The sequence below is a fragment of the Synchiropus splendidus genome, chromosome 13 (genome assembly GCF_027744825.2).
Source record: "Synchiropus splendidus isolate RoL2022-P1 chromosome 13, RoL_Sspl_1.0, whole genome shotgun sequence".
NCBI classification, from domain to species: Eukaryota; Metazoa; Chordata; class Actinopteri; order Syngnathiformes; family Callionymidae; genus Synchiropus; species Synchiropus splendidus.
The window spans coordinates 10993043-11016715 of NC_071346.1; the positions used below are offsets into that span (position 1 = coordinate 10993043).

The 23673-nt window shown below is 44.7% G+C and overlaps 1 protein-coding gene across 5 annotated transcripts in view; it reads left to right on the forward strand.

Moving 5' to 3' along the window:
• The window catches only part of LOC128769003 (cAMP-specific 3',5'-cyclic phosphodiesterase 4B-like), a 34210-nt gene extending 11700 nt beyond the window's left edge, over positions 1-22510 (forward strand). For 4 of the 5 annotated variants that reach the window (XM_053882202.1, XM_053882203.1, XM_053882204.1 and 1 more), the window contains 10 exons: positions 10130-10242; positions 17468-17561; positions 19076-19275; positions 19345-19443; positions 19687-19851; positions 20028-20127; positions 20190-20344; positions 20419-20541; positions 20609-20791; positions 20869-22510. In XM_053882202.1, the coding sequence (XP_053738177.1) occupies positions 10130-10242; positions 17468-17561; positions 19076-19275; positions 19345-19443; positions 19687-19851; positions 20028-20127; positions 20190-20344; positions 20419-20541; positions 20609-20791; positions 20869-21204 (1568 nt within the window). In that variant the 3' untranslated portion in view covers positions 21205-22510. Of the gene's footprint in view, positions 1-10129; positions 10243-16346; positions 16904-17467; positions 17562-19075; positions 19276-19344; positions 19444-19686; positions 19852-20027; positions 20128-20189; positions 20345-20418; positions 20542-20608; positions 20792-20868 lie in introns of those variants that run through there. The other variant, XM_053882206.1, reaches the window with a different exon arrangement.
• The last annotated feature ends 1163 nt before the right edge of the window (positions 22511-23673 follow it).

The window sequence follows — 23673 nt, forward strand, 5'->3', positions numbered from 1 at the left end:
GCGGAGCGTCCCGCAGCAGGAAAAAATACAAGACAACTGCAAGTGTCTCTCTGCGCTTCCACAATCCTTGACCTCTGTATTGATGCTGACGAACCGAGAGAGTTGGTTTCAGTGTCCAGCGTGACGCATGAGGAAGCTCAATGAGAAAAACAAACCGATTATGTCAGCGTGATGCTGACGAAGAAGCGCTTTATCAGCAACAGATTTATCTAGTGGAAAGCACCAGTGATGGAATAGCACTGGTTATTCGTGATAAGCTCTCTCTCTCACATCCTTCTCTTTGCCAGTCACCCGTCCAACCAGGTTCTGCATAAACTTCTTCTTTCTCTTTCAGCTTCTCCCTTCAGGGGTCGCCACAGTGGATCATCCTCCTCCATCTCACCCTGTCCTCTGCTTCCTCTTCTCTCAAACCTACCTTCTCTCAAGCCTTCCTCTCCACCTTCTGCCTGGCACTTCAAACCTCAACATCTTCCTACCAATGTACTGGCTATCTCTCCTCTGTCATAAACTATTCCTGTTAATTCTCTGCGGTCTTTTCAGCTACCTATGTCGGAAAGTGTATCTATTTAAACTTAAAAATATCTCCCGAAGAAGGAAGAAACATGCTCAAGGAAGTTTCGACTGCACAAAGTAGCTATGTATTTAGGGATTTTGATGCAGTTTATTTTTTGAGGTCTTAGCTCCATTTTTCTCGGAGGCCACTAGCATTGCTAGTAGCATCACTGCGCGCAGTTTTAGGTCACGTTTGAATCACCCGTCTGACTGGCTGCTACACTAAACCAAAGGGATTAGTTGGCGGAATTCATCAGGGGTTTCGCCATGCACGTGCTGTAGTGTCAACAATGGCAGCGGAGCAGAGCAGTGAAAACGTGCACATCATGAAAACATTTACTAGGCTTATTCTTAATAGTCTCTTATTTATTGTGCATTAGTTGTCTCGATCATTGCGCCTGCCTATATTTGCATTGGATTCTCATATTACAGGAGCATGACGAAAACACTTGCCCTTGAGTCAGATGTAAACTCAGGTTCCTCATGCAAATCAACAATTCCAAATGTGTTGAAGGAAACTGGAGGAAAAAGTAGGTCACTTGGCATCTTTCAACTGGCTAACTACGAGTGCTGAGCCAGCACCTGGTAGCACTCCATGATTTCTGCTGTTCGCATTTATATAAATGAATGTATAGTTTGTTCGACTTCTGTTTTGCCAGTTCGCAGTTTTCTTTCTTATAGTAATATTAGTTCTCGCTTTAAACACACCTGCAGCACTTCCTGGTGAGGGATGTGTGCCACCAGCTTTATGAATATAGTTTCACAGAAGAAACAGTGTTCATTTATGAAGAAATAGGTTCCCTCTCCTTTCCAGCAAATCCATTCTGTCTTTTATTCTTTCTGTCTATCTTGACTGTCTGTCTATCTATCTCTGTCTTATCTGTCTATCTAGACTGTCTATCTCTGTCTTATCTGTCTGGCTAGAGTGTCTATCTATTTCTGTCTTATCTGTCTATAGACTGTCGATCTAGACTGTCTATCTAGCTCTGTCTTATCTGTCTATCTAGACTGTTGATCTAGACTGTCTTATCTGTCCATCTATCTAGACTGTCTGTCTCTGTCTATCTATTTATCTTTCCATTTATTTAGACTGTCTATCTACCTGTCTATCGAGACTGCCTGTCTATCTAGAATGTCTGTCTATCTATCTCTCTTATCTGTCTATCTAGACTGTCGATCTAGACTGTCTATCTATCTAGACTGTCTATCTATCTAGACTGTCTGTCTCTGTCTATTTATCTGTCCATCTATCTGTCTGTCTATCTGCCTGTCTATCTAGAATGTCTGTCTATCTATCTCTGTCTTATCTGTCTATCTAGACTATCTATCTATCTAGACTGTCGATCTAGACTGTCGATCTAGACTGTCTGTCTCTGTCTATTTATCTGTCCATCTATCTGTCTATCTGCCTGTCTATGTAGAATGTCTGTCTATCTGTCTGTCTTATCTGTCTATCTAGACTATCTATCTATCTATCTAGACTGTCTATCTAGACTGTCTATCTGTCTATTTACCTGTCCATCTATCTGTCTATCTGTCTATCTACCTGTCTATCTAGACTAACTATCTGTCTGTCTATCTACCTGTCTATCTAGACTGTCTGTCTCTGTCTATTTATCTATCTATCTAGCTGTCTATCTATCTGTCTATCTACCTGTCTATCTACCTGTCTATCTAGACTGTCTATCTGTCTTGTACCTTATTAATAGCTTATGAACATAATTGCAAGGTCGATAAAGATGGTGGCTAAAGCTTTTCCTCATTATTGTGCTAGAAGATCAGATTTGTTGTATAAACATGTCACAGACCCACAGAAGGGGTTAGTGGGGTATTCAAAGAATCTGCTGCGCCTCAAGTGCGTCACTACGAGCTGTTTACACAACTTTATTTGCCTTTTTCCTCCAGTAACGTGAGGAGATTGTAGTGTTCCTCACGTGAGGCTGTTTTTTTAATACACACACACCCACACACACACACACACCCTTACACACACACCCACACACACACACAATAATGGTCCCATCATGCAAAGTCTTGTGAGCGTCTGGGCCAACAAAGGGCTCACTCTTCCATGCCTGACTCAGATTATGGGCTTTGCTCTACATTCGGTCTCATGAGAAGTATTTTTGTATGTGGATGACGCACGTGTGTTGATTAATCAGTTACGCTCATCACTAACCGGGTGGCGCTGATGCTCGGCTCCTCTCGTTAGTCATTTGACCCACGGAGCTAAATCGTCAGATGTTCTCTTAAAGGAACCGTTTTAAAAGTTTTCTTCACAGTCTGCTGCTGCCCAAAGTGACGGCAACAAGTCACAGTGTTTTCGAGAGGAATAAAGCTCGCCCTTTGTGCGAAGCTTCGATAAATATTGCATTTTATTTCTGGGCAGCCGTGTTAGCAATAGATACTCTAATCCAGAAGACGTGAAGAAGTAAACGTTTTCACCCTCTAACTCTCCGCCGCCTCTGTAAATAGTATCATTTGTCTATGAAAAGTACATCTCTGCATAACATTCTATCCTTGTTAACGTTAAAGAAAAGAAAAAAGGAAGTTATATAGGTCAACTTACAATAAAGAATAACTTTATTTACATTGTTTTGTCTGTAACAGCTAAGACTTAAAGTGCATCAGTTTGCTTGAAATCATGAGTGGATGTACAATTACACTTTATTCTAGTACGGCAAAAAAGTATGTTCTGAGGTCATATGCAGGACTGTCAGTAGACACCTTGTGTTACTGGTGAGGTCGGTTGAAGTCTTCTCTGTCGCCTCACATCGCATGAATGGTTTATAGCAACTTTAGCAAAGTTCAGGTTCAGTGTTTCCAGCATGATGGTCCGCACTGATTTTTCAGATATTATAGGAGCAAATGGTTTATTGTGGCATCAGACGGTGTCTTCAGATTTCCTAAAAACACCATATCTTCATGATCATATCCAGCAAGAGTTCAAACCTTGTAAAGTGAGTTTTATTTCACTCCAGAAACTCTCAACACTGACTGGTTCTATTGTTATTGTGTTGACTTTCTAGCCTCTCCAATAGATCTGTCTTGAAGTGACAGATACAATGGCATAAAGTCAATTGAGTGTACTTCACCTTGTAAATGCTTTTGATTGTCAACAGTGGGAAGTCTGACATTTTCCAGTAAAGTGGTGAATCATTGGTCTTTTGTTGAGGTAATCGTCAGCAGTAGGTTGCCTGCCAAGATTAGTGTTTGTCCCGTATTGTGCTGCGAAAACAGATAACAGGGTTGTCAGTCATTCACTGATGAAGTTCCCAGTCAAGTGATCCGAAAGGGTTTTGAAGTGGGTCATGTCTGTCAGCTGAACTCACATACAGTATGTATGTTGGCAGCGCACCTTGTAACTATAAGACAAAGAGGCGGGTTGCTCTGGGTATTTCCAGCAACATTTTGCTTCATCACAAGCGAACAGCTGTCTTGTTTGTTTAACCCTTCGCTGAGCATCCTGTCCAACAACCAAATCCCTGTTACCCCTCAATGGTTTGTCCTATTAAACTGGACTGGTATTGTGTCACTAATAACATAGCCCCCGGCACTTCTGCAGTAGGCCCGCCTCCTAGAAACCAGGTTCACCTGCACCAGAGTTATCTCTGCACAATAGGGCCTCACAGATTGGTGCGATTCCTAGATCGGATATGTTTTACGAATGTACAAAATTATGTCTTGGCAATGATGTCTGCAACATGCAAAAGAAGGCAAAAACCTGGGCAAAGTTTCCAGGGATGAGTAGAGACCAGTGGTTTTTGAGTTCAAAAGTGAGTCTGAGAGTGATTTTATCAGAATCTGAACTGCTTTATTTATCCGAGGAGGAAGAAGAATAAAGAAATAAATAGAATATTATATGTTACTCAAAAAACATACTAACTAAAAGAACTACTGGTGGGACTTTAACAAGTAAATTCCAATTAATGAATTACAACATTATTAGGATTAATTAATCACAACAACAAAAAATAGTTTAATTTAATTTAACAGTTGCTCTCCAGACAACACGGAACCTTTGAATGTATTTGAAAGTCTTATAAAATTGAAATTCTTATTCAAATATTTTCATGACGTTAAAAGGGCTTTAGTTTAAATAAGGTGATATAAAAACTTCATTACAGCCACCATCGTGATTTGTTGTGCTGATGCAAAATAAACAATATTTTGTTGTTTAAATGTATGTGTGGGTCCATCATTTGATTCAGCAATAAACCAAATTCATTCAAATTGAAAAATGTGGCTTCTTGTGGCAAATATTCTTATTATACCATTGCGATTAATATAGATTAATTTATCACAAATTCTACTACATTATTTTTTTTTATCGAATCCGACCCCTAAAAAAAACAACAAAAAAAAATAGTACTGTACACTAAGTGCTAAGTTCACAATAGAAAACAAGAACCATCTGAACATATTTACAGTGTATACACATTAAAAGAATTCCAGGCTATAATACAATGCTGTTGTCAATATGGCTACTGCACTAATATGGCTATTGCATGTAAGTCCAGGGACACTAGCTGACTGACACTCAGAAGCAGGAGTTGTACAGTTTAATGGCCACAGTTAGGAAAGATTTCCTGTGATACAGTGTAGTCCAGTGAGAAGCCTTTTTCTTCACGTTCTTGAGTGACACCGTTTCCCAAAACCTTAAAAAAAAAAGCTGGATGTGAAAATTTGTATACATGTAAGATAGTTTCAATTTGCTCTTTCAGCTCTTATGTTCTGTAGTTAAAGAAACGGGTGATGTTGAATCAGATATTGTAAAGGAAAAATGGGACCAATAGCACAAAAGCGACAGGGTTAAATATCTGCTTTATTATGCCAGTAATATTTCCGTTTGTCCTACTTAATAATGCAAATGTTGTGGTGCGTTCTTCAGCATCATCAGATTCACAGTGGCCTATAATTTGCTCCCAAAAATCCGACCTCTTCCCTTCATGGTCCAAATCTTCCAGTGGACAGGACGGAGGTTTCCCGCTCACATGTAAATGATAGTAATTCAGACAGGCGGGATGATGCCCGCAGCTAGTTTGGCCGCTCACATTCCAGTAGCTCCTGCAGCAGTGGTGTGCAGCAAGAGTCCATGTCTGGTTTTCCAGGCTGACAGCCAGAGGCGCGGATCTGGGGAGCTGGAAGCAGGCAGCTCGGTTAAGTATTTGAATTATGTCATTGACGTCAGCAGAGTCATAAACCGCGCCGCGGCCCATCCCTCAAGCCGACCCGTGCCAGCAAAGCTCCATGGTGTATTGTGTGAAAGCTGTCAAACTGGCTTAGATAAGGTGTGTATCTGCTTGTATAAGGGCTTAATCGTCTTGTTTTGATGGAGGTGGTGATTGTGTCACTTTTATAAACTACTCAAGGGTTGTTTGTGCCAGATGACAAGGACTGTGGTTTCAGGGCTGGATCTGAGTGTGCTGCACATCAGGAGATTGTTTGAGACAATGGGGGAACATTGAATGGACCCATGAACATTCCGTTAAAAGCCGTCCTCAGATACGAAGTCAGCTTTACTGAACCTGAAGGTGGTTGATTCGACACACATTTGTTTATTTCCAGATAAAGGTTTTGCAACCGGTGTTGACGTGTCCTGACCCGTGTCGAGTTGACGTCGGCAGGGCATGAAACCGACATGATTCACCCCCACTCCACGTGCAGCGCGAAGTCAGACACAAGCGCATATCAGTGTCAGCCCGTCTGCAGCGAGGTCATGATGAAGAGGTTGCCTACGTGCAACTGTCGCCGAGCTGTTTACACTTTAACCCGCAGCCGTGAATCCAACCTCTTTTTATTCACCCCCTGTGAGTGATAGGCTTCGTTATTTCCTGACAAGTTGAGTTAGCGCGAATAAACACGGTGAGTTCAGCAGGAAAACCTCCTTGCTAGCATGCAGTGATCGTTCGTCATAAAAAGTTTCCTGTTGTTTTCCTTTTTTTTTTTTTTTTTCCAATTTCCACTTTTTGTTTTGCAAAATAAAAGTCTTTTTTTAAATCCCAAAATCCTATTTACTTCTAATGCATGTTAAATTTTTTATACCTTTGTTAAGTCAATAGAAGTTGCCACATTTGTTTTCACTGGTTCACCCAACAAGTGTGAGATGGTAATTTGTTGGTGGCAAACTAGTGAGCGAGTGCAGCTCTGCGAATCTCCCGTTGGCTGGACAGTGAAGAAAACAGGTTTGTGGGGTAGAAGGAGCGCACAGAGAGCCGCAGTGTGAGGTGGATGTGAGCGGAAGGTGTCTCAGGCGGGAATGGAGCAGGGTGATGTTTGAAGCAGCCAGGTTTGTTAGCGCAGTTGATGGCTCTTACAGAGGCCGGTCTGTGGCTCCGATGTGGAGAAAGATGGAGGGGGGGGAGAAGGGGAGGCAGACGGGGTCTGTCTGCACAGTGAGCTCTGTTGTCCTCGCAGCAGCATATGGCCAAAGCATTAGGACGTGCGGCAGAAAAAAATAGACGTCTACAGCAAAACAGGCTGGAAAAGTACCCCACACTCCGTCTGGAGACGGTTTCTCAGACGATGTCACGCCACCTTTGACTGGTGACATTGTTGAAGGTCTGAAAACTCATTTGACTCCACATGGTCTCATCTGCTTTTGCACATGACAAGGTTGTGACTTCTGTCTTGGATGTTCATGGGACACAGTCGATTTTTACGCTTGTAATTTATCCCCATAATAAACCAGCAGTTGTCGACCCAGTTGTGAAATAAAAATGAAATACCTTAAACGCTTATGTAGCGAATGACTGAGAGAAGTTATTTTGGTTGGCTCACAGCATGGATGAGGATCAGCTCCTCTATGTGCAGGTCCATGATTTTCAAGGAGCAATGCCAGTTAAGAGTTCTCACCCCAAGTTGAAAAGGTCATGTACCTCGGGGTCTTGTTCAAGTGAGCGGAAACATCCGGTGGAGGTCTCCTTTGACAGACTGATCCACCGGTCGTGGTGGCTTGAGCCCAGGGAGGAGGCCCTCGCTCGGTTTCTGGGGAAAGATACATCATTACTTCCTCTGTGCCCTGATCGATTTGCTTCCATCTGCGTAGCTTTTTTGGTTTTCGGACATAACATCTGAGGTCTCAGCCTGGCGATACAACAGCTGCCCATCTACATCCTAATAGTTTTAGGTTCACTTGACATCATTGTTATTTAAAGCTATGTATTGCAAACTGTTGGATATAAAAGATTTAGCAGTCCAGATTTGGCTCCCGGGTCATGAGTTTGACACCTATGACTTGATCCGTTGGGAATCCGCCATTCCGAACAAATCCTAAGAAGCATTTTTCTTAGACCTTCAAAGGGAGTATCATAATTTTTATGATCATAATTTTATGATAATTGATTTTGGATGTCATGTTTGCATAAAGAGACAGGGTCATATTCAATATGTTCCAGTAGAACGATAATTAATTTATTAATGATTTCACTATTAAAAAAAGGAATTTAATCAAATAATGTTTTCTGCATTTCTTGGTGTCTGCTGCCAGCGTGAAATGCCTCATGAAAAAGCAGCTCCTTTCATCTCCTCTGGCTTGGGTGTTAAATTGTATAACGTCTCCTCATACCGTTGGTGACGGAAACCCGACCAGGATGTGGTCGTACCTTCTTGGCAGAGACCCCTGCTCTGACTACTCAGGACTCCTGCGCCTCGGCTGCTGCAACAGCCAACCAGCTTGTGCATGAACCCTCTTTGAAGTGTCTCTGTTTCTTTGCCATGACATGACTCGGATGCCGGTGGTTTGGCTGAAGATCTTAAAATGCAGAAGCATTTTATTGAAAGGGAGTTGGACTTCACAAGTGTAGGTCTTACCTAACGGCGTGGCTGTGTCAAACGTGTTTGTTATGTTGAAGGTGTGCGGTTCTTCTTAGCGCCAGTGTCATCTGTCAGTGTCTTGTTCTTCATATTCGTGCGTCTCTTCGAATCTAATCTGTAGCTGATCTCTTGGAGGGGTCATACGTTTCTTCAAATTGCACACGTGTCTTTCATTTGACTTCGTCGAAGGTCTTTGTTCGACACCGTGCTTGAGAGTCTGCGCGCCATCCCCCGCCTTTGAAGTGCTTTGATCCGCACTATTGACGTAAATTTGGGAGCAGCACGCTGCCCGTTCTGTTGTGCTAAGCATATGGGGTAAATGTCTTCCATGTGTGCAGCCTCAGAAGAGTTTTCCAAGGAGCCAAGCAGAGGGAGGGGTTCAGCCGTCTAGTACCTGCAAATACTTTCTTTACAGCGGATCTTGAGGAATTGCTTTGCCAGGTCATTTCACAGAAACTTTGATTGCCTTGAGCAGTCACCCCTCCATTCAGTAATTCTGCCCCATGTTTTATACGAGTTCTGGGCCAAAGAGGAAGTGCTGTGAGTTTCTTTTGGCACTCTGCTTTGGCCCCGGTCTGCCAGAGTTTGCCTCTTGTGTTTCTTGTGCAAATACCGAGTTTGAAGTTTGATATAATTTTTCCCTGACTGACTTCAGCCTCAGTGTAGCTCAGAGAAAAGAGCCTGTTTGTGCTGCTGAAGCTCCTAGTTTGAACTGGTTTGAAATCGTAAAATCAAATTATAGTGTTCATAAAAATTACGTTCTGATCACGTGTTGTCACATGCAGCTTCAAAGTAGTGTCTAGTCATAAAAAGACAAGCGTCTTTCATCCTCCCCAATTCATAACACAAACCAGCAGTCAAGGTAAAATAATAAATCGGTGCAAGTGAATAAAACTTCACTTCGTCCTGAGGAAACACGGAAGAATTCAAAAAGGAAAATCTGCTAAGTTACTAGATTGTGTAGATGAATAGTCTTCAAAAATACATTTGTTCTCATCCAGGTGTGAATGCTCGCTATTTCTCACTAATATACTTTTGTGTTTAAGGGAGTTCAGTTAACCCTTTCATGACTAGCACAGATGAGCATAGGAGGCCGCTATGCTGATTCTGCCTCAACTTTTTTGTAAGTTTCTATATTCTGGGGTAAACAGCTACTGTCATTGGTTGAAGAAAAGTTGTTTAAGTTTAAACACTGCATTTACAAATCGTAACAGTCATATTTGGTAGCAACTGCTGAACTTCTCAAAGGCATCTGTGAGAAACGCGACAGGTTGTGGGCTCACTTCCACTGCTGGCGGGTTCACTCGGCAGAACCCGTGGACAGCAGGAGGCAGCAGACTGCCTGGTTTTCCCTCCGCACGTTTCCTCATGTGCTATCAAGAGGCGGACAGATTCTAAAGGCTGAGAGGGGAGCGAGGGGGGGTGAAGCAGTGGGAGGGGGTTTGCTGAGTGAGTGAAGCGGATATGGAGAGAAAGAGGCTACACAGAGACTCTGCAGGCTGTAACTCGAGCTTGAAGTTTGCCTGAGAGTTCCCAGACGACTCTGTGGACTCCCCTCAACTTTTTGAGGGCAGTGAGATGAAGGAGCTCTGTGTACACACCTCCTCTTCATCCTCTGCTTGTCCCGGATGTCCAGCCAGTCAGTCCTCTGTACAACCCAGCCACTCCGGGACCCTTGCCTCTGCCTGCATGGTGCCAGCTGCCCCAGAAATGGATTTAGACCCGCTGCGGTCTGACTACATGTCCATGTGTCTATTGGCAGATGAGTCCTACCAAAAGCTGGCAATGGAAACCATGGAAGAGCTGGACTGGTGTTTGGACCAGTTGGAGACCATCCAGACCTACCGCTCTGTCAGCGACATGGCCTCCAACAAGGTAGGACTTCGCCTTGTCTCTCTGCTTTTCGTTGAACTATAGAAACCTGTGAGTATTGGTCTCACTCTTCCCCAGTCATAGTGCAACTGCCTGCTTTTTATCATTTAACAACTGCTCACATTGGTTCTGGTCTAATGATCTTCGAGGCCAGTTAAACATTTCTCACTTTTCCTCACCACGCGCCTTAAAATCTGAACTCCACCAAATGTGCATATGCAAGGATAGTTATGAGCAGCAGCCGTTGCTGCTGTAATCATGAGGTCATCGGTACAAGACGCGCTGGTGGGTCAATGTTTAGAAAAACTTGTGGCAGTTCAAGACTTTTTCAAATAGTGCATCCCGCCGCTGATCTTCTACACTCTGTATTTTAGATGTTGCCTTGTCAGGGAATTGTTTACCATCAATAGAGTTTGGGTGTGTATTGTCTGCCTGGGGTTGCAGTATATTGAGTTATGTGTGAAGTCAAGGCTGTATTTCATGCATCTATCCACCACTCATGCGTGTATTCATATTGTCAATCGTTGATGATAACGTTCCTCTACAACAGAGGTGGGCAGTTCTCCTTTCCTAAAGGGCCACATTGTAAACTGTGACTGTTGTGAGGGGCCACCATGCCAAAAGAAAGGCAGCGATGACTGCAAAATCTGATGAAAAAAAAAAGGAAACAGGAATAAATGAAACAAAAAATGTTCAATGGAAGCAAGGATATTAAGAAGTGTATATATGACATGAACCCTATGAAAAAAAATAATTTTATGTGCATTTTATTTGAATAGGAATCATAATAAAATTATGAACCAAACATCGAAGTTGAAAATGTATTTCAAAATATGTTTTGAATTTTCCTTCCTTTTGAGGAAAATACTAAATTAACAAACAAAAAGAAGAAACAAAAATGTAGTCATGAGTGTGTTTAATGTTGAACTACTACTGGCTTAAAACGGACACATGAATAAAAATATATCAGTTGTATAGTTTTAGCCTGACCTCATGAGGGCCACAAAAACGCAGGCAAAGGGCCGCATATGGCCCCGGGCTGCACTTTGCCCAGGACTTATCTATAGGAACTTTACACCACAACTTCTGACTGTAAAGTTTTGAGTTAGCTAAAGCTAAAGTTCTTGGGGGTAGAAAGTACTCCAGTTATTGGGGGTCACAGGTGAGAGGATGATGGTGAGGCAGAGTTGAGAGGTATAACTTGAACTTCTTGGAGAGAGACCATGGGAAGTGCCCACTAGGTGTCCATTGTTAGAAAGTGTCCAACAAATGTTTCTTGTTTTTTTCTCCAAATGAGAAACGAATTGATCTATGATGCATGGCACACAGGTTTGATCTGCTAAGTGACAATTCACAACTGTTTTAAATAACATAACCTTCAAAGGGAACCAGAGAAAGCGGTGTGCTTTGCTTTCACAGAATCTAGAAAAGCTCTCAACGACGTCAACTGTGATTTCCTCAGAATATTGTCTTGCATTTATTATCTTCATCATGCAGTATCTGATTTTATTAGAATAACTGGTGAAATGCAAATGAAAGTGGTGGTCCAGAACTCATTCAAGGAAGAAAGTCAGTGGACTTTGCGCTACACTGAGCAGGACAGCAGTTGCCTTGTGGGGTCTGCAGGGCCCAGATGTCACTCCAGAACACCTCTGTTCTTTGTTGTCGCCTAATCACAGCGGTTAGCGTGGCTACCAACGTGCATCGCTCCACCTGACGTGATCATTGATACCGTTTGTCACGAGTCTTGCTCAAGAACACCATATCAATGACCTCATTGCTGATGTCACACTTCCTTTTCAATTGATGTCACCATCGATTGTAGCGTTACATAACCAGTCGTCGGCGGGTTTCAACTCGTGATATTTCTTGAGCCTCTAAATGCCATCGCAGTGCCGATTTGAAAGGGGTGTTCCATCGACCTGATGCTGATGGCTGGAAAAGGTTTCTTACATCAATGTTGATTGATCCTAAAATTGAGTTGGCTTTTTTTTTTTTTTTTTTTATTGATTTCAGCATGTGCGGAAAGTCACTCCCGCCGCGTGCGCTATTGTTCCAAAGACCATATGGTGGCGTCAGAAAACAAAAGCTTGTGGCTCATTTCCGTTTGTATTCAGCTATGAGCAGCGTGGTGAGGGAGGTAGTGGTTGAAGCGTCGCTGCGGCCGCGACACCTATTTCCCGTCTCTTGACTTCCGGAGCGGCCTGATGGTCTCCTCCAGACAACAATAGCGCCGCTCTGACTGGCAGCCATGTTGTCTCACGACGGTGGCCTACGTCACTGAGACTCTCAAGACAATGAACGCACGGCCAGGCAGACGCACAACGCGACAGCTGTTGGGTCAGGAAGTCCGGCCGCATTGTTCAGTGTGAGTCAGCATCCTCCCCGAATGACCCACAGCGGGAACCTGTTGACAATGCTGTTTTTAAAGAATGTGCGCGTAAACAGGGTCTGACACCTGCGACTGGTTGATGAGTCGAAGAGTTGTGCAAGTGACGTTTTTAAGTACCAACAACCGGCACGCTCATTTTGTCATCACACCCACAGTTTATGTGAATCATCCCAGGTGAAAAAAAAAAAAGAATGAATCAAACCTAATAATTTTGTTGAGATGGATCCATAAAACAGAAAAATAAAGAGTAAAATAAAATGGTGTGACTTGGACTGACTTTTACCACTCACAGTGACTGACTATAAATGTGTGACTTCAACGAACTCCCACTTCAGTTTTTGGTCACCAACGGTGAAAACACACCCACTTGTGACATTTACTGACGACATTTGACCAAAAAATACAGTAGCTTGCACAATTCAAGTAAATAATTGACTTGCTCATTTCAGTTGCGTCACTCCTTTTGTTGCAGTTTTACTTTACATTTTTTGTTAGTTTGTTTCGTTCAGATTCTTCCTTCTCCACCGTATCCAGCATAACGTAATGTTTGACCAAAATCCAGTTTGACGTCAGGAGCGTAGAGGTTGTAATTAAACTCACAACCATGGCTCCTGTGTCCAAGTGCGCAGGTGTATCCGGGGGGGACTGGACCTCACACCCTGCTGACCACCAACCTGGTGGTAGTGACCTCAGATTTGGGAGTAGCTCCTGTGCCACTCGCTATCATTAGTCATGCCACACTTCCACGCCGATCCCAGTCATGGTCTTGGGTAAACACTGCCATCTGAACCCAGTTAGAGCTGCGGGTTGAAGTGCTCGTGAGCAAAGTGCAGGCGAGTCGGAAACTTTAACTCATGCGCTGACATTAAAGCGCATGAGGGGGGAAAGAATGACAAAATTATTGAAACAGATGTGGTGACGGTTGTGTAGCGGTAGTGAGAGTTGAATTACAGTGCAGTCAGAGCGGAGGCTTCAAGCCCAGTGAAGACATGGTTCTAAGAAGTGTCTTTTCTGTTCAATGAAGGTGAAATCCAGTGTTGACACTGACCACAAGTGAAGCAACACTAACCGACTAACCCTGTGTTGCAACCATGAGTTGTAACGTACTGTGTGATATAAGGGCTTTTCTGGACTTGTTGTGAGATGAGATTTCCACGAAGACTGAGGTGGCGAGCCGGGACTTTTCTGTGACAAGTTCAGGTATGCTGTTTCACAGCCCGAGGCAGATTTGGGAAGTCGAACAAAGCATGACCTCAGCAGTGGTTTAGTCAATCAGTAAAGAAGCAAAGTAGGTGGGGACACAAGCTCGGGCCTGTTCCTGAAGGAGGAGCGTGCCACTGGAGTAAAGTCAGCTTTACCGCTGCACGCTTCCTGCCTGACGCCACATCAGAACAGAGACACGGCGAGTCAAGTCCGAGTCGCTCGCACAGAACCCGCCCGCTGACATTGAATAACTTTTTCTTGCGCTGCAGTTTGCGTTTTGTTCACGATGGGATTATGCAGTTCTGAAAGTCAGGAGAAAAACTTTAGGATGATCTCGAGCTGGAAGAAGGTGAGTCGAGAGTTTTGCTGCGAAAGTTGGTGAATTTGAACAAATTCATTTTGACCTTTAACACATGTGTTTGGAGTAAAAAGTTAAATGGAAGAAAATGTCAGTGTCTTGTCTTGTGCAGGTGGGTCTCCACATGTAATTTCAACCATACCAGTTGCACATGCAGCTCATTTTCTCTATGTCTTGGTTAGCGTCAACTTTATTTTACATTTTCTGTGTACCTCATGTGAACTGCACCACAGCTGTGATCTGATTATACTTCAGTACGAGCAGCTCGCCACATGATGTGTGCGGCTAAAACTTAAATAGCTTATGATGTTTGATTTAATCACCCTAAAATCCACTGGCAAATGATGGAAACTCTGCAGCATCCTTGTTTCATTCTTGCCCTTGATGCAAGGAGCCAAATGTTGAGTTATTTTTCATTCACTTAACCCAAAAAATGATCATGAAAGGTCATGTTCATGATTGCTAGCAGTGTAAAAACCCCATTGTTGCAGTGAACTGGCAAGCTAACTAGCTAGCTGGCTAGCTTCTGCAGCAGGGGCCACATCATATGCTGCTACTGTGGTGAGGGGCCAACAGAGGAAAAAGAATCTTAAATGTACCTTCAAATTGTTACTTAAACATGACGAAATAGGGAAAAATATCAGGCCCAAAAACGTTAGTTTTCAATTTCTTCTTATTTAATTTTATTCATTTTTGTAAATTTTTACTAGTGGTAAATGACTTCAAGGCATTTTATTATGATATATTTTTAAGGTATTTTATCTGTTTTGAGGGACACTCTGTTTCAATGGCCCCTCGTGGTTAGTGGAATGTCATTTTAAAAGGAAAAGAGGAGAATAGAAAACAAAGACCTAAAATAACTAATGAGATGGATTTGGAATTCAAATGTTTATAAATTATCCGTTTCTTTTGTGGCTTTGCTCTGAACTCGTGAGGGGCGCATGTGGCCCTCTGGCCACGCTTTGCCCACCACTGAGCTACAGTATTATTATTTTTCCTTTTTTCTGGTTTCTTATCATTTTGTCAGCCTAAACATTCGTCCATAGTTATCTTGTTATTTTGGATCCTGACTTGCACATCTGGTCCCCAACATTGTTATCTATGGCCAGCATCTCTTTCTTGCCCCATAATGCACTGCAACAGTCAATACTTTTTTTAAAACCTCAATATACATATTGATTCACAGGGGCAAGTGCTCACTTGAAAGTGCAGCCCATTTTGTTTGTGTTGAGGAGCACAATCTTTAACCTGTGTTTCTGTGGAGAAATGAGAAGGACGAGCTGTAGATACAGCAGGTTACTGTTCTCCCGCCTGTTGCGTGACTGAGGATGTCAAATGGTCAAACACTTAACCGCCACTCCGCTGCTTTAAGCAATCTTTATTTCCCCGAATCGTCTGAAGTGGCTGCTTTCCAACCTTAATTTTTTTTTGTCCTCACGAGCTCTTTGATATTTTATGGCCCCTCTTTGGCAATTTGGGCTTTTCAAAGTGGCCAAGGCTTTGAAAGTGGCGTTGAACTTTCCCAGTCAGACAAGTGGAGCACTATTAAGCAGCTGTTGGAAAGCAGGGCCCAGCTTTGATCCAACTCTTCCATTGTTAGGCATTAAAAGATCGGAGGAGTCCGCCGCTTTTGAAGGCGCAGTAAAACCTGAAGAGCCGTAACACAAGCGCCGAGAAAATGGTTGCAACATCCCTCCTCTGTTTTACTGATGAAGCTCAAGCTGGGATTTGGAAGCACGGGAGAATCTGTCACTGATAATGATCGCTTTTTTTTGTCTGCATCTGCTGCAGATTGTGTGTGTGTGTGTGTGAAAGGAAAGAGGGGGGGTGCGATGTAATGCCTTCAGAGAGGGAAACACCGTGAGAACGGAGGGGGCCATGTGACTCTGTTGCCATGGCGTTGAGGTTGTCTTGCAATTGGTGGTGCGCTGCAGACATGTGTTTGTCTCCTGCCATGCATCTTCTCATGAGAGATCTGCTGCAGTGCGACAGGAAACCCCAAGAATTTAGAGACAGTGTCATGTGGTAGACACAGTCCTTGTGAGCGCGAGTGAAAAATATATGTCGGGCTAAGTAAAGAGTATTTCAGATGAAGCTGATGATTCACTGAGATGATGATGGAAGGGGGAGTTGCGGGGGGGCGGGGGATTCTCCTAACTCCCATTTCCTGCAGTTGTCTGCATGGTTCAGTGTTGAGCAGGAGCAGCAGGAGGGAGTGAGAGACTTCAGCAGACTTTGCAGATAAGCGCGCGCCCTCCTTTTCTCCATCTTCCCTTCCACCCCCTCCCTTCATCAGAAGGCTGGATTTCCCTCCTGTGTGTTGTTGAACCCCTTTTGGGCGGCGTTTGAGGGACGTGAAGATTTGGAGACATAAAGGAGTGGGACGCATCGATCGCTTCCAGGGGGATTCCATCGCTCTCCCCGGCGACGTCCTTGAGAATTCCAAGCCATGAGGAGACGCACAGAGGCAGGGATGTAGGGCTCCGTCGCAGCCCCTCTGTGGATCTTTCAGCTGGGGCATTTTTTTCACCGTGGATGTGGTGATTTTGGCAGCGACTGGAGCTTCAGCTGGCTAGTCTGAGCTCAGCCTTGGGGGTCCACTCAGAGAGGAGCACATAGGGCTTCTGCTGGGGAGCACCAGGGGCTCAGCACAGCTCAGAACCATGCCTGAGGCCAACTACCTGTTCTCTGTGTCCTGGGGATACATCAAGGTGTGTCTTTGGGTTTTTTTTAGGCTGGAAAGTGACATCCCTTGAGGATAGAAAGCAGCTTGTTCGGAGAACCAGTTTCCTCTGTTTGATAATGAAATGAATTTCTCCCATGTTGGCGGTCGTTCACTTGGTTTGTCTTGAAACATCTTGTTTGTTTGAGCTCAGTATTTGTGGGGTGGTAGACATGCTTTTTTAGAGTGACCTCATGGGAAACTACGGCTGTTGAAAAGGGGATCAATTCAATTGATGCATGCTAACAAATGTGTTTTTATATATTTATATATATATATTAGTGGCAGGATTAGTTACAACATTATTATGGTTTATTCATTGCAACAAAAATAATTTAATATTATAAAATTGAAATTCTTAGTATTTTCAAGACATTAAAAGCGCTTTAGTTTAAATAAGGTTATAATCTTATACCATTAAGCTGCGGTTCGATTATTATTACATTAATATTAAACCGTATTTGGAGTCCATCTGCTGGTAAATATTGGTCATAAGAAGGATGGGATTTTGGCATGTGACTTGATGCATGTGTGCCCGCTCTTTTCTCTGCAGTTCAAAAGGATGCTGAACCGAGAGCTGAACCACCTGTCCGAGATGAGTCGATCCGGAAACCAAGTGTCAGAATACATCTCCAACACCTTCCTAGGTGAGCACAGCTGGCCCACTCCTCTTTTGTTTGGACAGAAAAACACTCACAACCGGGAAAATAAAATGCCAACTAGCAAGCGACGGTTGCTTTTGTCTCTAAGGCAGAATCCTTGAGAAAACCAGACTGACTGAGTCAGAGTCTTGAACATCATGGATGGGCCACCAAACCCATAATGCACTGCAACAGTCTATGCAAATCAGCTTCAGAATATACATTAAAAAAAAAAAAAAAAAATATATATATATATATATATATATAGTTTTCTTGGTTGTGTCGTGTGCGACTGCTGGAGAGTGGAGGGTGACAGGGGTGTATGCAGCAGGTGTTTCCTTAGAGCGACTGAGAGTGACATTTGAGTCATGCTTGGCCTTAGGGAGCTTTGTGTTTAAAGGTGTGCGAGTGCTGCAGCGTGAGGCTCGGGTGTGCGCCGCTCATTCATCATGCTGCTAAAAGGCAAACCATGTCTCGAGCTCCACACCTTCTCTGGAGTCGATCCAGCAGTGTAAAAAAAACAAATGTCCGCCCGCGATGAGATCAGAGCTCATCTTTCCAGCGGTTTTGTTTTTCATCTGCATTGCAGCTTCCACCTGTCGACCGGGTCGTTTCCGAACCCCCCCGCCCCCCGCCAGCACCACGTTTCTCCCCGTCACTTTCAATGCGGCGGTGCTTCTCCAGCCCGCAGCGGCGCTGCACTGTCAGCTGTGTCGTGCATGTGAGACGCTCACCCCAGCGAGACACATCACATGCACCCAGTAAACCCCGCAGATGATCAAGCCCCTCCCCAAACACTTGTGAATGCTGGAGAGGCTTCTCTGAATCTGTCGCTGCTTATCAGTGTTTGGCTGAACGCACGCGCCATTAGCTTTGGCTTGTGTTGTCCTCAACATCTCAGTCGAGATTCTAGGAAGCTGCTCATTAGCTCAAGATTCTTAAAAATCGCTTCATTTACTATTATGACAACATCGTATAATAACACTGTTTGGTCTGAGACGCATGTCCTTCTTTAGTCAGACTGTTTATCCTCAATGTATTAGTCAAATGGCTTAAACTAAACGTGTACACCTGGAAAGTGGTTTTATGCAGAGTTTACATTTATTATTAGTGAAATTCTGCTGTATTTTAAATTTTTATTTGAAACTATCTTTACAATAGTATTGTCAATTCACTCGTTTTTCTTTACTTCGTACTGTTTTACTTTGAATATTTCTATCAATACCATGATTATTTAGAACTTAAAATCATCTTCATAACAGAGGCAGGTTTGTTGCTTCGGCTGGAATACTCAACTTGAGTTCACGTGTGGTGTGTCATGAAGCTGTAGCTTCAAGTCACCTGTGGGTTGAGGGGGCGGGTGTGTAAAGACGCAAGTTTTGCATCAGCAGAGGGGGCAGCTGTAACTGTGTGTTCCACCGGGGGCAGCGATTGCGGCGATCTGGCCTCTTGTGATGTCAATGGTGAAGTGGGTGTCCGTCAGAGGTGTCGCCGGCTCAAGTGTTCTTATCGTCCCACAGACAAGCAGAATGAACTGGAGCTCCCCTGTCCCATCCCCAAGTCGCGGGAGAGGAAGAGGAAGCAGACCCAGCAGCAGCAGCAGGGCGCCATGATGACGCAGATCGGCGGCGTGAGGAAGGTCATCCACTCGCCCATCGTGTCCGGCGGCTTTTGCAATCGCTTCGGGGTGAAGACCGACCAGGAGGAGCTGCTGTCGAAGGTGAGCGTGGGAAGGAAGGGAGACCGTCATGGCCGACGCCGAGACTCATGCTTTGGTTTGATGTGTCAGGACCTGGAAGACATCAACAAGTGGGGCCTGAATATCTTCAAAGTGGCGGAGCATTCTCACAACCGGCCCCTCACGTGCGTCATGTATACCATATTCCAGGTCAGTACCCCCCATCGTCCCCCCCTCCACTTGTCAAGTCAGTGCGAGCTCATAGAAGTGTTAAGTCCCACACACACACACACACGCACACAGGCAGCATGTTGCACCGCTCCGTCATCCGCTACTGAAATTGATTCCTCTGAATCATTTCCGCCAAAGTTGAGCGTCGCTAGTTTCACTCACCGCGGTCTGATATTCAAACCGGTGCGCTTCAAGCTCTCTGTGCCTCTGTGTCACGAGCAGGAGCGAGACTTGTTGAGGACCTTCAAGATTCCGACCGACACCTTCGTGACCTTCATGCTGACCCTGGAGGGCCACTACCACTCCGACGTGGCCTACCACAACAGCCTGCACGCCGCCGACGTCGCCCAGTCCACCCACATCCTCCTGTCCACGCCGGCTCTGGAGGTACCGGAGAAACCCTCCTTATATGGTCACAACGCTGGCACCTCGCCGCACCTTGAGTTATTCAACAACATTAGTCACAATTCCTGGCATCGACCGCATGACTCATCAAACTCACACCACTGGAACAATAGGCTTGTGAAGTGAGCGTCACCTTTCTTTTCTTGTTTCACCCGCAGGCGGTGTTCACTGACCTGGAGGTGCTGGCGGCCATCTTTGCTGCAGCCATTCATGACGTGGATCATCCAGGAGTGTCCAACCAGTTCCTCATCAACACCAGTGAGTCAAAAAAGGGTCCCGCAGCCCTGGTCGCCATGGTAACCGAGCCTCTTCTCCCGCAGACTCCGAGCTGGCCCTGATGTACAACGATGAGTCGGTGCTGGAGAACCACCACCTGGCCGTCGGCTTCAAGCTGCTGCAGGAGGAGAACTGCGACATCTTCCAAAACCTCAACAAGAAGCAGCGGCAGACGCTGAGGAGGATGGTGATCGACATGGTGAGGAGGCGCCCGCTCGCCCCGCGGCTCAGAAGCGACGGATAGTCCGTCCTCACAGCAGCGTCTCTTCTCAGGTGCTGGCCACTGACATGTCCAAACACATGAGTCTCCTCGCCGACCTGAAGACCATGGTGGAGACCAAGAAAGTCACCAGCTCCGGAGTTCTGATGCTGGACAATTACACCGACAGGATGCAGGTGCGTTTGCTTCATGTGCTGTCCGGGAGATCGCGGCGGACGGCTGCTAACTCTCACTGCTCCGCAGGTTCTGAGGAACATGGTTCACTGCGCCGACCTGAGCAACCCCACCAAGCCTCTGGACCTGTACCGGCAGTGGACCGACAGGATCATGGACGAGTTCTTCCACCAGGGCGACCGAGAGCGGGAGAAGGGGATGGAGATCAGCCCCATGTGCGACAAACACACGGCGTCGGTGGAGCGAACTCAGGTGAGGACATCAGTCAATATTGACATGGATGTTTTGAAACTTCAAATGTGACGTTGCATTCGCTCTCTTCTTCTCAGGTGGGCTTCATCGACTACATCGTGCACCCGCTGTGGGAGACGTGGGCCGACCTGGTGCACCCGGACGCCCAGGACATCCTGGATATGCTGGAAGACAACAGGAACTGGTACCAGAGCATGATCCCTCAAAGCCCCTCCCCCCCGTTCTACAGCGGGGACGGGGAGGGGAGCGCGGCGGAGGAAGGGGACGCCAGCCCGGCCGGCAGCAAGTTCCACTTCGATCTGACTCTGGAGGAGCAGAGCAGCGTGATGGAGATGACCGAGGAGGGCGACGTCACGCTTCAAGACCCGGCGGGTCAGGATGGGAGCGACCCCACGGCGCCTGCGGAAACATAGCCCAGCCCAGCCGCTAGTGCTGAATTCTTTTCATTGCAGTGGAGAAATCCTGCAAGCTGGTTCCGTGGAGCCACTGAGAGGCCCGATTGAAGATGGGGCAGCCCACTGAAGAGGCTCGCGTCCCATTGGCTGCTTGTTTTTCAGCCCACGACGGGAGAAACAAAGAGGGACTGCTGCACTGGACGTTTCATAGTTCTCACTCACGACCAAGGTGACACTAAATCCAGACTTGCACTTCGGGACCTTTTTTTTTTCAAGTTCATCTGGGATTTCGGTGACTTTGGTTTCCCCGACGCGTCTAAGTGTGCCTTTTTTCACGCCCGCGTCCTTTTGTACGTCTCTTTTTTTATAATTTATTGAGGACATACGTCTACGTAGCTGAAAAATGTCTAACATTTTCTACCAATAAGACGTTCGAGTCTCAGTCTTCCAGATGTTCCTGGCAATAGCTCGATAAATCGGTTGACTTCCCAGCACGGTTTGCACTTCATCACCTGGTGAGCATGAAGAACCTTTCTAATCCAAAAGTTGTTCCAATCCAAAGATCCTGTCACGCAAGCACTTTTGAAGTCAAGCAAACCTGACGTGACAGAATTCTGCTTCTAGTTCGGCTCTACGTTGCGTCATCCCGGTGATTTTCCCCCCCGAGCGCAACACCGCGGGCGACTGTAGACGTTAAAACTTCACGTAATAATTGTTTTTGCCGCACTTTGTCGACACGTCTGCTGCTGGTTGCGGATGTGTCCAACACTACCTTAAAGGTACCATGAGGAACGGTGCAACATTCTGAACAAGTCGACATTGTGTCGTGACATAAGCGTCGTCTCCTGTGTGCGTGTGCGTGTTTGCGTGAGTGTGCGAGTTGCACAATCTTGTTGCACCCAGCCGTGTCGTGCTGACCCTCCAGCTGTTTGTAACAGTATATTTATTACCTTGTACATGATGCTATGGATTATATTCTCTGTATATTTGTTGTTATTTATAAGCACTAGCACAACCGTCAGTTTGACTGAACTTGTCTGGTGGGTTTATCGTATTCAACTATTTTGATATAACAACATGAAGTTATGCAGAAGCCGTTTGAAATGTTTGTACAACCCCTGTTTGGGTGAAGCTTTTCTCTACGAAGGACTCCTCCAACCGCGCGTCGTGTACGGTGACTGGTCATTGTACAGCCACGGTGTGACGCGCTGAAACGGAACATTCTCGCAGATGTATTTTTTTCAGTGTTTTCCCGGAGATGTATGGTAAAATGGTATTTGTTGTGACTCACAAATGTTTTTTTATGATGATATTAAAATGGGCATGAAATACAAAACACTTTGGTCTCATCTCATTCCTTTACTATTGGATTTTTTAAGTGGAATTTAAAAATTATTTTTAATAATACCTTCAAATGAATCCCATTGAAGTATAAATTTAAATCGCTTGTATGTCACGGCATCTTTGCTCCAACAAAGAACACAAAATGCTCAAAGTTATGAATTATTTTGTGACCCTTTAGAACTGCTAGATTTGAAGAGGAAAGTATTAGTCGCAGTCCAGTACTTTACCTTTAAAAGGTCTCTAAGTTGTTGAAAAAATAATCAAAGTTTTGAGTGAATCGAGAAACGCATATTATATTTATTACTTAAGGTACAAAAACATTTTCGTGGATAACAACCCAGTAAAATTTCATTTGCTGTCATAGATCAAAGCATTTCCTCAAAGCACTTGAAGTAGTGTTGATGATATTGTCACATGGCACTATGGAATATGAAAGAAACACCTTTCATATCTAGTATTTTATTACGGTCTACTGTCAACAGATTGGAATTGTATAAAGTTTACTTCTGAAAATTCTGCTGTGTCAGCAATGTGTTTTTCCACCCTGGCACCAAGTAAAGAACTCGATCAGCTCCTCTGAGTCAGATGATGTGAAGCGTGTGTGGCAGCCTTTATTATTCAATACTTCAATACTGTTATCATAAATTAGAAATAAATAAAGATTAAAGAAGTAAAAAACAATGGTTTAAAGTTTTCCATAACATTTGGATTTGAATACTCGTGTGGGCGACGGGTGACTCCAATAGAAACGTCTCCTCTTAAAAGCTCAACATTTTATTTCATCTTTATTTGAGACCATTAAAGTGCAGCTGTACCAAGGAGCTTCAGTGGAACAACAAGGTTTGAAATCATCACCACTAGGACGCACAAATGAGGTTGTGAAACGCACTTCTGCGGTTTGGTTTGCGTCACGCTTCTGGTTTTGTAACACTGAGGGGAAAACCGTGCGAAGATGAAATGGTTTAGAATCCAGCTGTTTCGCTGAAGTGACACCAGCGATCCAGTCGAAGTCCAGCAACCTGCCGAGCTTCTGACCTGGCAGTCGGCCGTGTACACAGGAAGAGAAGAGATAGTGGTGCTATGTGCGGCGCCCTCAGGGCATTCACTCTCCCATGGCCTGAAGTTCCTCGACCTGATTGTGAT